The 16,545-nt window shown below is 36.1% G+C and overlaps 1 protein-coding gene across 5 annotated transcripts in view; it reads left to right on the forward strand.

The window, feature by feature from the left end:
* Taok3 (TAO kinase 3) overlaps window positions 1–16,545 on the forward strand; it is a 170,605-nt gene that overhangs the window by 95,679 nt on the left and 58,381 nt on the right. For all 5 annotated transcript variants that reach the window (XM_047560814.1, XM_047560812.1, XM_047560815.1 and 2 more), the window contains 4 exons: window positions 2,962–3,007; window positions 3,904–4,000; window positions 6,679–6,792; window positions 8,711–8,802. In XM_047560814.1, coding sequence (XP_047416770.1) covers window positions 2,962–3,007; window positions 3,904–4,000; window positions 6,679–6,792; window positions 8,711–8,802 — 349 coding nt within the window. The remainder of the gene's footprint in view (window positions 1–2,961; window positions 3,008–3,903; window positions 4,001–6,678; window positions 6,793–8,710; window positions 8,803–16,545) is intronic.

Raw genomic sequence — 16,545 nt, forward strand, 5'->3', positions numbered from 1 at the left:
GCTGGGCTGTGGTAAAGCACCCATGGGTTCAATCCCCAGTAACCTAATAATAATAATAATAATAATAATAATAATAATAATAAATTTTATAAAAATGACCTCTTAGGAACTGAGCTGCTAGAAACATGTATGCAAACAGGCATAAGAATAATTTACCCATAAGGAAGACGTCAGGGAAGCTAGAAAGCAGACCTAATAATATAAGGCAAAATAGCTAGAGCTGCCTAATGTAAGGAGCATGCATCCATGCTGGGTGCCCCTGTGTTATAGAACAACAGGGAAACAAATATTTGTGGAAAAAATGCTGAGGTTTTTAAAGTAGAATTTAAAAAGTATAAACACTAAACCTACTTATTCATTCTATTCAGCTTTACAGTTGTGTAGATTGTACTTGACATACAATGGTTTGACTTAAGATTTTTTGAGTTTACAATGTGCAAACCCAGTACACATTCAGTAGAAACCACACTCTGAATTTTGAATTTTTGTCTTTTCCCAGGGCAGGTAGTATGCAATACAGTACTTTCTTACAATGCAGGGCAATGGCAGCAAGCTGCATCTCCCTGTCAGCCTCATGATCACAAGGGTAAACAACCAGTATTCTGTGTAGTATGGTAGTTCCCTGTTATCCATGGGGAATATGTTCCAAAACCCCCAGTAGATGCCTGAAACACAGATAGTATTATGGTGTTTCTTGTACCTCTGCTGACTTGAAGGAGTATGGAAAGGGATTTTGATCAGGCAGAGTAAATGTTTAATTTATAAGTTAGCTCAAATTCATAAATCAGGCACAATAAGAGATTTAAAACAATAACTAATAAAGAAAGCAATTACAAAAGTATATTGCAATAAAATTGCCAGCATCACAACTTTTATACTTTGGGATTCATTATTGAGTAAGATAGAATTACTTGGGAAAATTACTTGAACATTAGTACTGTGATATTGTGACAGTTGATCTGATAAGCAGGATGGCTATTAAGTGACTAATGGTTGGGTAATATATACAGGATGGATACTCTGACCAAAGGGATGGTTGAACTTCTGGAGGGAACCATACAATGAGAGATTTCACATTGCTACTCAGAGTGATGCACAGTTTTAAACTGATGAATTGTTTAGTTTTAGAATTTTCCATTTAGTATTTCTGGACCCCAGTTGACTTGAGTAACTGAAACAGCAGAAAGCAAACCTGTGGATAAAGGGAGACTACAGTATAGCATTATTAAGCTATAGTGTTCAGTAAGTTAGATGTATTAAATGCATTGTGACTTACAGTATTTTCAACTTACAATGAGTTTATCAGGACATGACCCTCTTGTAAGTCAAGGATCACCAGTATTCCTATTTTGTATATTCAGTTTAAGGAAGTTGTGTATGTGTATCCAGTTACTCAGTTCAAAAAAATTAGAAAATTATGTGACACAATTTTTAAAAATTTCCATCTGATGATTAAAGAAAAAAATGAGACACATAGGATAGTGTTCATTATAATCTTTACTTATGTGCAATCTTTAATTTCTCAATACAAAGTAAAACAAATGTTTTTGCATCTATTGTTTATGTCAAGCAGAGAACCATAATCAAGTTTCTAAACTTCTTGTAATATTCTAAATTATTGCAGTAATGCAAGGTGGATAATTTATATGGAAAACATATAAATATGTTTTCATATTAATTTGTTGAAAAATGAAAAGAACCAGTAAGTTGATATTGAAAGAATGAGGTGACACCCACTGTCCGTCCACCGGAGAAGTTCCGCTTTATTCCACTTTTATAGAGTGGAGAGAAGTCTCATAGGCAGGGTATGGGTCGGGGCGGTAGGTGATTCGGCAAGCTTTGTCGCTAGGGGATTGAGGCAAGGCGGTGGAGAGTGATTGGGTGCGGGGCCGCGCCGGTGGGGAAACTGACACTCCGGAACAGAAGCAGGATATGCTCCATATTGCCGAGGTGTGGTTCCAAGAAGGGGGAGGGGTAGGCCTTATAGGTATTGTTATGTCTAGTAGATTATAGGAAATTTATATTTCATAATGAGTTTGTGCCGGTTTTTAAAATAACACAATGTTAATTATTGGGAGTGTGTGTGCTTGCATGTATATGTGTGGAGATTGGTCCCTGAGCATTCATAGTTTTGACATTGGCTACAAATCAGCTGTCTTGGACACCTAAAATATCTAAAAGAGTAAAAAAATGTTTCCTTATTTTTGATTTAAGAAACTGTCCCAAGAGTGTCAAGAAATATCCCTGGTTTTTTAATAGAAATGTCTCCAGACACAAATTAAAACATCCCATCTCTCTCAGGGATTCAAGGTAATGACAGCAGGCCACATCCCCCAGAACCCCCAGTGCTGGGTAGCAGACCCATGGCCTCACACATGCCATGCAAGCACTCCATCCCTGAGCTCCACCCAAGGTGTGTTTCTCATGTAGAACTTTTTAAAATGTGAAGAGAAGGTGTCACTACTTACTGGATTTGGGGGATTGGTTGGTTGGTTTTGGTGCTGGGCCTTGAACGCAGGTCCTTATGTAGGTATTTCAGCTATTATTTCCCAGTATAGGTTTTACTGGCTCACGTAATTTTTAATACTTTCTAAGTGACAAATTTTAATTTGTAATACAACCTAGCCATTTTAAATCCTCTTAAAAATAAGTTGGTGTGGAAATTGGCAAATAAATAAATTGCCATTCTCATCTTGACCATTGACAGTGAATATTTCCATATCCAGCCCCTTACAGTCTTAGGCCAATGAAGTAAGTAGTAACAAAAACTGAGATGTCGAAAACAATAAAAATCAATTAATGTCAGACAACCGGAGTGATACAGGTTCAGGTGAGTCAGATATTTATTCACCTAGTACTATTCTGAGTTTCTCAGTTGGTTGGTTGGGTGTTTGGTTAATAAGCAGTTACTTCTGAACACTTATTGTCTGTTTTTTTTTTTTTTTTTTTAATCTGTTACAGTTGGTGATGGAATATTGCTTAGGCTCAGCATCTGATTTGTTAGAAGGTGAGAATAAAAGCACTAGACCCTCCTCTGTTTCACCTTAAGCAGAATGTTATCTCCTCCTACATTTAAGTGCAGTTTGTGATTAGATAGTGACTTAACCCTAAGGGTCGTGTGGATAAGCTGTGCAAACTTCATCTCTGTAGCATCACTCAAAGTGTCTGAGTAACAGTGGCAGCTTTCCTGCTGTTTAGTTCATGGCCCATCCAGGGAAGGCACTACTTAAATGTTTGGTTAATGTGATACAGTGTGTGTAGCTAAAAACACTAAATTCCTGTGTATGTATTAAAGAGAGATAGGTGTTACCAAATTATATTTAACCCTTTCCAGCATTGCAAGTGACCCAGTTCTCCTCTGGAAATGCTATTATAACTGGAGGCTGTGTTAAAAATTTACATTTAAAAAATGTCTTTTATCATTCTTTATCTCTGGATAGAAATTGCTTATTAACTGCTTTCACAAATAATGCAAATCTGTAGTTTGAGGGGGTAATTATAGATGGCTTTGTGGCAGAGGGGAATAATATGACCTGGATCATTCCAGGCATTTAAAATGTAAGAAGGTACTGATAAATGTGAGCCTGGGTAGTTGGAATCAATGTGATGTTGATTTGCAACTGACAAGTAAATTAACAATGCATCACTTAATGAATATCAGGCTTTGTTTGTTTTATTTTGTCTTGAAGAGTTGGGTTTTGTTTTTATGCACTTGGTTTTCCTGTTATCTGATCATTTATTGCTTTTCTAGAGAAAATATACACATTGTCTATATTTAGGTAAATGTGTTCCCAAATTGTCATTTGGGAAAGTAGCTAATTCAGTCTGGTATAGCTGTATAAGATAATGAAAAGAGCAATGAGACTGGTCATTACTTCTGACCTTTTTTCCCTCCTTCCTCAGTTCATAAGAAACCACTTCAGGAAGTGGAGATCGCTGCCGTTACTCATGGTGCCTTGCAGGGACTAGCCTACCTACATTCTCATGCATTGATTCATAGGTAAGATTAGAGATCACTTCCGTTTTCACTGCAGCTACAGGACTCTGTCTGTTCCAGAAACCTTGAAAATTAGTGCATGTTCCAATTTTTAGGGTGCCTAAGGATTTATGGGAAGCAAAAAAATGGAAGGAATAAGGTTGCCAGAATTTAGCTCGCATCTCCTAGTCTCTCCCGTATATCCACACCTTTGTCTTCTCTGCTCTGTGGGTAGCTGTCTTCCAGGCTGAGTGTTAATTTACAGGGAAATTTGATGAAGGGTCCAGTGACCTTTGAATGTTGTGTCAAGAAGAAAAGAAAATTAACCTTTCTGGTATATATTTATTTCTTGGCTGAGTTCCTTCTGCCTTTCCTATTGTAAATGACAGGTTACTCTTAGAATAAATAGATGCTGTTTCATCACCTTAAAATATTTTTCATTTCTATAGTCCATGTAGATATGAACTTAGAAAGATATAATCTTCATTTCAATGGAGGCAGAGATGGGGACTCAGAAAGATTTCAATAACTTGCTCATAACTTCATAGCATTTAGGTAATAGAATAAGGACTGAAACTCAGATTTCTAACTCCTAATGCAATCATCCTGGGCTTCTATTGTCTATTTTATTTCCTTTCCTTTCCTTTCCTTTCTTCCTTCCTTCCTTTCTCTTTCTCTTTCTTTCCTTCCTTCCTTCTTTTCTTTTTTTCTTTTTTCTTTTCTTTTCTTTCTTTTCTTTTTTTTCCCCTGTGCTGGGGATTGATTAGAAGCCTCATGCATGCTAAGCAAGTGTTCTACCACTGACCTACACCCCAGCCCCTATCATATATTCCATAACCCTACTCTTCTCTCTCTACAAACCACTCCTAAAGAATGATGTTGTTACCAAACTTTGCTTCCCTCAGTAAAGAGCTCCTGGCAGTTACTATACTGAATAGTGGAAGTAGTGGAACATTCACTAGATATAAAGGATCTGACTTGGCTCACAAACAAAAGGAAACACTTGGCATTTACTAGGAAGAAGTGAAACTATTAGGTCATAGTTCCCCCTTTTGCTTCTGTTTCGGTCCCCCTAAGGGAACCATCACCAGTTACTAGCACTGCGAAAGCAGAACTTAAGACTGGTGCAGCAAATTCGCCTGGAATGTGGCGTATTTATAAAGATGGGCTGGAGGTGTGGCTCAGTGGCAGAGTACTTCCCTAGCATGAGTGAGGCCTGGGTTCCACCCCAGCACCACTGAATAAATAAATAAATAGACAAAGAATGTACCTAATCATGTCTGATAAATATTGACTAAACACATTAACCATGATATCTATGGTGTTTACAACTTTTCTTTCAAATGTGTTTATTTGGTACCAAGATTTCATTACTGAATGTTCACTTACTTATGACAATTTTGCTGCTGTTATTGAAACCTAAAGTTCAGTTTTGGGAGTGTCATTATTACCTTGAATCTACACATTGATTTACTGTTTATTCTGTATAATACATTATCTTCTTTACTGTGTAAAAGAAGTTGAAAACACACAAAAAATTAAAGAATGTGCTTTAAATTTTAAAATGAAGACCATATCTCAGATTTTTGTTATTTTTATTTGAGGCAGTTCAGACTTTTAATTGAAAATAAGAGAGAAAAGGTATTTTTCTGTTATAAAGAGAAATAAATGATGCTTTTTTTTTTAGTTCTCTCTGCCAATGCCTAAAGTCATCATGAGGAAGGTAACTGAATTTACACGGGACGTTTTTATAAAAGTTGTTTTGGAAACATTCAAACCTGATCATTTTCAACATGACATAAGTTTTCCTCATTTTCTGTTTTATCTTTCCACGACCCATCAACTTACAACTCTTGGTTCCTAGTATTCATTGCACCTCATGTCTTTAAAAAAAAAAAAAAAAAAAAAAAAAAAAGGAGGAGGAGGAGTACATCCACATCTTCTCATTCTAAATTATCATACTGAAGAATGATTTTTTTAAATCATATTTTAAAAACTTTTTGCTGCATAAAACATCTAATATTTTTAGTAGTGACCACTTGAGATTCATTGTAGTAATACAAGAGAAATGCAATTTCCTAACCCCTAATCCTTGTTTGTTTTGATCTTTCAGGGTCTTCTTTTTACTGTATGGTGTTATTTTTTAAATAACACCCTCTATATAACATGTACCCTCAAATGCCTTAGAGTTGCAGTTACAATTAAAGGCAGAGAGAAAGGGTCACAGGCAAGAAAGAAAAGGTATGTGTGTAGCTGAGGACTATTGGTTAGGTAGTCAATAGAGTCGTTGCAGGTTTATTTAGGTCCCAAAAAAGTCATGGAATTTGGGAGAGACAAAAAAAAGACAGTTACAAATACCACCAATCTTCCCAGCACAAGGAATACTGTTGGTGACGGGAGTTAGCATTTAAGAATATGCTTTTATAAGTACAGCAGCTGGTGAGGTTTCCTTATCTGCCACCTCTGCCTTTTCCTTACTGTGCTCCATCCCTCTGAAGAATATCTCACCTTTAAGTAATGACTACCGATCCACAAGTATACCCAGGAATCTGGGCCCCTTATAATATGCAGTCATTGCTAAATCCCCTTCTGGCTAAGTTATTTTTTTTAATAAACTTTTTGTCTTATTAATTGCATGCTCTGACCTATTCCATAATCAAAATTGAAAAGTAATTTTCTAACCCTATTATTTTTTCCTGTAGAGATATTAAAGCAGGAAATATTCTCCTAACAGAACCAGGACAGGTGAAACTGGCTGATTTTGGATCTGCCTCAATGGCTTCTCCTGCCAACTCCTTCGTAGGCACACCTTACTGGTATGTAAGTTAGCAACATGACATCATTTTCCCTGGCATTGGTTTTGGGGTTGTTCGTTTCTTCGTTTGTTTGTTTTTAATTTTGAAACAGGGTCTCATTAAGCTGCCAATGCTGAGCTCAAACTTGTAATTCTCTTGCCTCAGCCTCCCAAATAACAGGGATGACAGGTGCCACCAGACCCAGTAATGGTTTTGTTTCATTTTGTTTTGTCTTACCCATGTGCCCCAAAGGGAGATTTCATTTGAAAGGGTTAGAAAACTTAGTTACAAAAAAAAGAAACACTCTCAGTATAGAAATCACTACAAATTGTTCCAGTGAGGTTGATGTCACCATGTGTGAACTGAGCAGGATTATCGGTGCATCCACCAAGCTCAGGTTTTTTATTTCATTTGAGGGTTTTTTTTACTTTAACCTTTCTCTTGGACCAGTCTCCAGCTAAGGACAAGAAGACTTCTTTAGTCTTCTCTGGCTAACCACCAAGCGCAAGTGTTACCTTCCAGTGGAAGAAATCCCAGTTCTGGTCTTTGTTGCTTCACCTGGCATGGCATTCCCTCTCCAAGTTTTTGCCCTATTCCATTCCAGATTCCTTTCTTTTATTTCATAGACACATTAGAATTTCATTATATCTTGGAGAATGACATATCCCTGCAAAATTACTTACTGTTTTGGTCAAATTTTTCGCTGCTGTGACTAAAATACCCGACCAGCATGATTATAGAGGAGAGATCTATTTGGGGGCTCATGGTTTCCAAGGTCTAAATCCATGGACAGCCAGCTCCATTCCTCGAGGCTCAAGGTGAGGCAGGACATCATGGCGGAAGAGTGTGGCACAGAGAAGCAGCTCACATGGTGATCAGAAAACAGAGAAAGACTCCACTGCCAGATACAAATGTATACCCAAAGCCACGCCCAATTCCCACCTCCTCTAGCCACAAGCTACCCCTTCAGTCACCACTCAGTTAATCCCATCAGGGATTAATTCACTGATTGGGTTAAGACTCTTATAACCCAGTCATTTCTCCCCTGAATCTTCTCTCATTGTCTTATACATGAGCTTTTGGGGGACACCTTATATCCAAACCATAACACTTAAAAAATTCAGTTGCCATTTAAATTTTTCCCCTTATAGTCAGATAGCATTTACTAAGCAACTGTTTATACCTAGTAATAGAACACAGTTCTGCTCAGAGCATACCCGACATGATACAACCCCTGCCCCTAATGAAACTGTGTTAAGGACAAGCATGTGATGTGACATCCATTACCATGACCTGTTTGTTTTATAAGTTGTAGTATCTTTGGAATAGCAATGACTTTGCTTGATACTTTCCCATAAAATGTTTTTCATATTGTTTAAAGTAATTTATTTGTTTGCCAAGCACAGTGGCACAGACCTTTAATCCCACTAGCTGGGAGCTGAGGCAGAAGGATCTTAAGTTCAAGGGCAACCTGGGCAATTTAGTGAGACCCTGTCTCAAAATAAAAAATTTAAAAGGCTAAAGACGTAGCTCAGTGATAGAGTGCCCCTGGGTTCAATTCCTAGGACCAAAAATACATAGGTAAATAAATAATTTTTTTGTATTTCATGTATATTAATCCTTTGAATCTTTATAACTACTAGAATTCTTTCCATTTTATAGATGAATAAACCAATGTACAGATACGTTAAATAACTTACCCATGATCAAACTGATAGTAAAGTATGGAATCAGGATTTATTAAAAACAATGTCATTTCATGTAGATCATTAAATATACTTATATTTTGAATATTATTTTTTTAAATGATTTATATAAGGAAATCTATCAGATAAAAAAATATTAAATATCCTTAAGAACTGTTACTTCCTTGAATCACTTTATAAAAAATATTTTTTTTTTAATTTACAACTTGACTTTTGCACATTTTGTTTGGCAGGATGGCTCCGGAAGTGATCTTAGCTATGGATGAAGGACAGTATGACGGGAAGGTTGATGTTTGGTCACTAGGTATCACCTGTATTGAATTGGGTGAGTAAAGAGTTGTTTTTGTTTTGTTTTGTTTTGTTTTGAGAATCACTCCATATGATTATCAGTTAAATCATCCAGTTATTGTTTGTTTGGTTTTATTTTGTTTTTGGTGGTTCTGGGTGTTGAACTCAGGACCTTGTAGATACTAGGCAAGTGCTCTACCACTGAATGACCCTCCTGGCCCTTCATCCAGCTATTATTTATTATTTAACTGCTGCATGTGTGCCAAGCAATGTGAATTTATTATAGATATTTCTGGGCTCTTATATAACATAGAAGTTTGCTTTCCACTGCATTTTCATGTTATTAATTTAAAGGAATTTGAACAGATAAGTATAAACAAACATGAAAATATAAGACATTATATACTAATATTTGAAAAACATTCATTCTCCATACTATGAGTAATATGTGTCCCGTCCTTACATTAGTACCCATTACTTTAATTTATACTTCAACTTGAAGAAGGAAATCAAAAAACATAATAGGCAGCTTCTAAATCTGCACTCCAAAACTGTGTATGACCCACATAGAGTGCAACCTTGGAGAAACTTTGTATTAGAAAATACATCACCCATCAAATTATTCCCCAAAATATTGTTTGTAAAATTGTCTAAAATACCATGGAATCACTTCTTCAGTTGTAGATTTTGAACTTCAGTATATCTTGAAGTTGCCTTTACCCAATTGTGAATTCGACAAATTTACCAACTAGTAAATTTAACAAATGAAACTCTTGGTGGTGGAATGGGCTGCTGATTTGTATCATTGACCAGTTCCCGCCGTGTAAATATTCCCACTGTGGCACTTCTAAGCTATCAGTGTACTGTTCACGAGATGTGAACTTGAGAAAAGGAGTATACAATTGGCCTTCCAAAGCCAGGATGAGGTGGCTCATAACCCTGCCTTTATCTAGATATTTATAAATTTTAAATTAATTTTTTTTAAGTTTGAAATCAGTTTTTGAAAAATTCTTTGTCTAATTTTCTAAATTTAGACTTTAATTTTTTCTTTCCTTGTTTCCAAATTGATCCTATAAGGATTTCTAAGTTCCAGTTTGATTCTCAGATTGTAGTTTTCTTTTTTTCTAAAACGTTTGACCTACAAAGATGATCTATGATACTTGGTATTACATTACCAGTGCTTCATTGACTTCTTTCAACAGAGGAACATATGATAAGGATGAAGTTTATCTAACATTAAAAAGATGTTCGTGAAAAAAACAAAATTCAAGGAGAAAAATTAGAACATTCACTTAATTTGTTTTAATTAGGTAACAGATTCACATGATTTTTAAATCAAAAAAACACAGTGGGCACAGTGATGTGCACCTGTGGTCTCAGCACTCACGAGACTGAGGGGGAGGATCGTTTGAGCCCAAGAGTTCAAGTCCAGCCTAAGCAACGTGGTGAGATCCTGTCTCAGGAGACGGAAATTTTTAAATTTCCATATATATAAAAAAACATATAATGAAAGGGCATCTTCCTCTTTTATTCCTGATCCTCTCCATGTATTTTTCATCCCCCTACCTGACCCCATCCAGATACACAGTAATCACTTTTACTAATGTCTTGTGTATCCTTCCATAGTTTTTTATTAATATACAAATGAATGTGAACATATGCTTTTGGGGAGGGATGCTAAGGACTGAACCATAGTCTTGTGTGTGCTCTGTCACTCAGCTTTATGCCAGTCCCTGTATATACTTCCTATATTCATTTTCACACCCAAGTTAACATATGCCTGTGGTTCCATACTTTGATTTTTCACTTAATAATATCTCAGAGATATTTTTTATATTACTTAGTCATCTTTCATTGTTTTGGTGGCATCACTTTATCCAGTGTATGGATATGTAATCATTTATTTAATTGGTTCTATACTGATAGATAATGAGGTGATAGATTTCTTTTTTGAGTTCTAATGTTTTGCTAGTCTTTTTCACTGCAAAGGAAATAGATCAAATTTATTCGTACTGATTTTGGGTGGCACTCAGCAGAAATAGTTGTATATTTTAAAAAGACTTAGGATGGACTTCAGTAATACTCTGCAGAACTTGACTGAGTAAAGCTAAAACTCATATGACCAGAACTAACCAAAACAATTGTGAAGAAATAGAATTCAGACAAAAGAATCACTGTACCAAAATCTATACCATAATAATTAAATTAGTAAAGTGTTGGTCCAGGTAAAGACTAGTATCCAATAGAACACAGAGAAAAAAAATTTAACAATAGAGTCATGGGAGTCAGATTTTAGTGTAAGACAGAAAAGCCTTTGTAGATAAATGGAGAAAGGTTGTTAAATCATACTGATACATTTTACTAATTATATGATAAGGACTAAAATTCGATTCCTAGCTATACCATACATCTAAATTAATTCCAAACTTGCTAAATACCCAAAAATAAAAAGTAGAACTTAAAACATTTAGAACTCATTTCTCAGTTTCCAGATCTTTTTTTTTTTAATTTTTTTGGTGATGCTGGGGATCGAACCCAGGGCCTTGTGCTTGCAAGGCAAGCACTCTACCAACTGAGCTATATCAATATACATAAGCAATTAAGTGGACTGGCATATTATTACTTTAGATTGCCTTTATGAGTATAGGGAAGAATTTGTTCTAAACAATATTTTTAAAACATAATAACAAAAAATAAAGATAAATCACAAAAATTTAAAGACAAGTCATGGACTAGGAGAAGGTAGGTAAAACATCTACCCAGCAGAGTGTTGGTCCAGAATTTATAAAGAACTTTTATAATTTCTTTACTAAAAAGAAGAAAACAACCAGCCAACAGAAAAAAAAAAAAAAAATGAGTACAGAATTTGATCAAACAATTCTTTGAAGAGGAAACCTAAACGAACAATAAGCATTGGGAAATGTTCATTCTCATAAGTGTTTGGGGAAATCCAAGTTAAAACTATTTTAAATATCTCAGATTGACAAAAGATTTTAATTCTGAAGATAATAAATTTGGAGAAGCTGCTAGGGAAACAAGACTACTTCTCACATTGGTAGGAACGAAACTGACCAAACCTCTATGGGAGATCAACCAGCCACAGCTAGTGAAGCTGAGGAGCAGTCTGAGTGACCTGGTGTTTCATTTCTCATGGTAGACCCAGAGAAATGTTTATGTATGTACAGTGGAAGAGGATGCAGCCCTGTGTGTTGGAGCCAGAGAAGGTGGGGATGACCGAATTCTTACTCAAAGGAAAATGGATAAATAAATCGTGGCATACTCTTACCACAGTTAATAATGAACAAGATCTACATGTATCAGCATGGATAGATCTAAAATCAACATAGAGTATCTAAAGAACAAAAAAAATTGAAGTACAGATACAGTACTTCATGTCATTATGAAAGTTATATAAGTGCTTTTATATGTTATTAAGAGGATATGAATACTAATAAAGCATAGCATAGATATAAAAAAATACAATTCCAGAACAGTAAACTCAGGAGAAGGGAAGGAAAATAGATATCATCTTTGTTTGTTTGTTTGAAGAACAAAAATCTGAAACAAATAAAACAAAAAATGATAAATCTAACTGTAGGTATCTGTTATAATAGTCTATAATTTTTTGTGCTTTACATATTAAGCAATTAAGCTTTTTAAAAATTAGAAATAAAAATGCATTCTCAGATGGGGACTACTCTGTGCATAGCAGAGAATTAGCAGTAAAGAATAAGTTTCAGAATTAGGCACCCTGGGTTTGAATCTTGGCTTCACCCATACTCAGCTGGCAGGATCTCCAGGTATGGCTGCAACATCATACCAGCAGGTATTCACGTGGTCTAGGATGTGAATGATACCTCCTGGAGCTATGTGACATATTGATGCTAGCTATGTGATCTTGGACCATATTTTTAAACTTCTCTTACCCTCAGTTTTCTCATTTGCTAAGTGGAAATAACAGCGCATATATCATAGGTATTTTCAGGTTTCAATAAGATAAAATATATTAAATATTTAACACAGTGATTGCCACATACCACATACTAAAGAACAGCTAATTATACTCGTGTAGAATTATTTTTTTGCAATTTAAATTTTGGGAAATACAAATGAACTGAAATTTTACTCATAACACTGAGACCAGAGCAGCGACTCCTTGGTTGATCTTTTAAGAGAATGCATGATAAGGACAGCCAGGTTGGACCTTACAGCCAGGCTGTGCCCACCGATGGTTTTTACAAGGGTTTTTCTTACCAAAATCCTTTTGGAATAATAACATGGATTCTGTCCTTTACAACATTTTGAATGGGACATAAACAACAAGGAACTCCCTTTTCTGATGATTCAAGAGCATCACATTAGTTTTTACACCATATATAGATGTAGTAATGACTGAAGTCCCACACAGTCCTTGACACCCAGCAAAACAGGTAGAGATGCCAGGAGACATCTTAGTCTTCCTCTCTTGGGATAACCCTTGCTCAGAGCCTATTTCCTGAGTTTATCTTTGTATAAAAATAATTGAAATATGTGTGACAACATGTTGTTGGCCTAATTCCTATTGCCATTTTTGAAATGACTTACCATATTAAAAAACAAGGTGGTCTTCTCCCAAATTACTGTTGTCATCTACAAGTAGATATACTTTCACATTGAAAGGCAATAGCATCAAATCATGATTAAAAAAAACAGACTCTGCAGTCAGATAAACTCGAGTTCTAACTCTAGTTCTGTAATTTCTGACTGTGGTCAAGTTATTTTTAACTGTGAAATTTGTATAATAAGATTCCCTACCTTATGGGAATTGTCTGGATTAAATAAAAATATGGATTTCAAGTGTTTTTTATTGTATTATATGTGCTTAATAAATGTTAGTCATCATCAGCCTGCCTGAGATAGTGGTATTTCCTCCAAATTCTTAGTCTACATTTTAACATCTCTTTAAAACTGGGAGGCAACAAGGGCCAGTGGTAGTTAATAACAATACATTGTATACTTGAAATTGCTGAGAATAGATCTTAAATTTTCTCACAACTAAAAGTTGTAACTATATGAGACAATAACTATATGAGATGTAGAAATATCACTTCACTGTGTAGATGAGTATCAAAACATCACATTATATACCTTAAATATCTTCGAATTAATATTTTTAGAAATAATGTTTATCAAAAAGTCAATCAAATAAATATTTTTTTAAAAAGCAGGTATTTTATAGGCAACAGTATCTTATAATTGGCAACATTTTCTCTAAGTTATAAATAAAATAAAATAAAATAATGGTGTATATTAAAGGTATGCATCTTAGCATCGATGACATCTTAGATGCAGAGACCTATAATAGTGAATATTTACTATTACGAACATTCACAAAATTGTTACTTGCCAAGGATACTTATTATTTAAAAATAGTGATATCAGTAATGTAATAAATCATACCAGTATCTCTTTAATAGCTTTACCATACATCTTCATTTCCCTAGCATTGATTTTGTTAATACAAACATAAAAAAAGAGTTGTTTTTCCTTTATACGAAAAAGAAAAACTATTCCAGATACACCCTAAGCAGTGATTTTTCTGTATGCTTGAGGTTTAAATTGCAGGTGCAAATAACATACTTCCAATTGTACTTTTAATGTAAAAATTACACTGAAAGTGTGAATAGTGACTGAAAAGCATGTTGTCCCCTTTCCTTTTCGATATCTAACTCTTCTGTAATAGTGTATATTTTTTAAAAACACCCTAACATAGAAATCAAATTGCCAAGGTCACATTACAAAGCAGGACAATGTAATATTAGAGCCACTGCTCCTCTGTCCAGAGATCAAGCTCTGGAGTTCCTTACGTGCTTACACCTGCTTTAGAAATCATCTTCTGCTGAACTCATCTTCCATGGAAAGCTAGTTAAATGCTTTCTGAAAACTCATGGACATTGAAAAGGGCCAATCACCAGATACTGTTTTTTCAAGATTATTTCAAAAGAAACTAATCTTGATGCCCCAGACACTTTGTTCACCAGAGAATATCAACTTTGCAGAAATTGTGTTGAGAAAGGAGTTCTTGTGCGGGGCCCAGGAGTACACGTTGCAGTGTGGCCTTTCTGCCTGGATCTTCTTCATCAGGCACTTGTTCTTATCTGTCCCCAGGTGCTGTGGTGGCTTGGGGGTCAGGGGATTATAGTCAGTCTTCCAAAGCTGCCGCTGCAGCTTTTCATTTTGAAATTCAATACTATCCATCATGAAGTGAACAGTCGTTGAAGAGGTACTGTGGCCTTGTAAAAGGAACACAGACCTTTGAGTCTTACACGATTAAGTCGAAATCCTGATCTAACCACTTGGTGGCTGGGTTTCACTCTAGCCTAGAGGAACCTCGGTTTCTTCAGTTGGAGAATTGGAAGAACAAAACTTATCTTGCCTCTTATGAGAATTATAAATAACAGAAGTGGCAGCCCAGGGCAGTGAGTGCCTGACACAGAGTAGGCACTCAGTAAATGGTGGCAATTAGTATTATCATTAATTGTGAAGGTTGTCAACCACATTTGTTCATAAGAAACCTTTTGCCTTTTTAAGAGGTATTTCTCTAAAGAGAGAGGCACCCTTTGATCCCCCTCAAAATAAAGCTCAATCCAGTCACTCTGATTTAGCATGGTCATTGCCAAGCAGTGCAGTTTGCTGAAACTTCACTGAACTGACCTCTCTGAACCTTGATCTTGTATAACACAGATGAAGCAGCCACAAAAATTTGATCGTTGTCTTTAAGTTAAATAGGAACTGCTATTTCTTCTTTTAGTGTAGTTAACTTAGCTTTTTTAATGCTTCTACCCTCTCATTTAGGAAAATATGGATTCCTTATCACAAGGTGGCTTCAGAAATACTCCCAATCCCTATTCTGCTGCTTATGTAGACTCCCTGAGCCAACTGTCGTATTCTGCAGTAGGGACGATAAGCTCTCTGTGAAGGACCAGATAAAAGTGTTTGAGGCTTTGCAGGCCACAGTGTCATCACAACTCCTGGAGAAAGCTTCTGCAGACAGCACACGAATGCACAGGCATGACTGTGTTCCAGTGAAACTGCTCAGACAGGCTGCTACCCGTATTTGGCCCACAGGCCCTAGTTTTCCAGCCCTTGCTCTAGTATGCTGGCTCAGTGATGAGTCCTGCCACCCTGGCTCAGAGGTTTACATAGTGCATCCAGCAAAGGTTTGATCATGGGCGAGACCTTCCAAAGCCCACAGTTAGTAAATGTGTCCCAGACCATGGGCCTCTGCTGCGGTTGGAATACCCTCAGTCACGTGCTTCTCCAGTAGAGTTATTTAATCTACCAGCACAAGGCTAGCTATCTTCTTGTTGCATTCTTGGGCAGAGGGCTTATTCCTTATAGACCTCCCCATTCCTGCTTCAGATCTGAGTTACTGCTGTTCTCACTGCTACTAAGTTTTGTTGTTGTTTTGTTCTCTCATCTTCCTCTTTCTAAATTTCTGGATTTTTTTTCTTTCTTTCTTTCTTCTTTCTTTCATTTTTTTTCTTTCTTTCTTCAGTCCCCTTTCCCTGTTGTTTCTCCTGTGCAGCTCAATGTTCTAAGTAGCTTGGACTTTTTAACCTTTTGCCAGGGAGAGAGGGTTCCTGTCCAGCTGGTGAATGAAGCATCACATCATGTCTGACGTCATCCCCAAGGCTCAGTCTCTTCTCAAGTCATTTTTGTGACTGCTTGTTGCACAGAGATTCTTTGTGGATAGAGTTTCTTCCTTGCTGTAATTTGCCTTGCTTTCATTCATTTATTT

The sequence above is a fragment of the Sciurus carolinensis genome, chromosome 8, assembly GCF_902686445.1.
Source record: "Sciurus carolinensis chromosome 8, mSciCar1.2, whole genome shotgun sequence".
NCBI classification, from domain to species: Eukaryota; Metazoa; Chordata; class Mammalia; order Rodentia; family Sciuridae; genus Sciurus; species Sciurus carolinensis.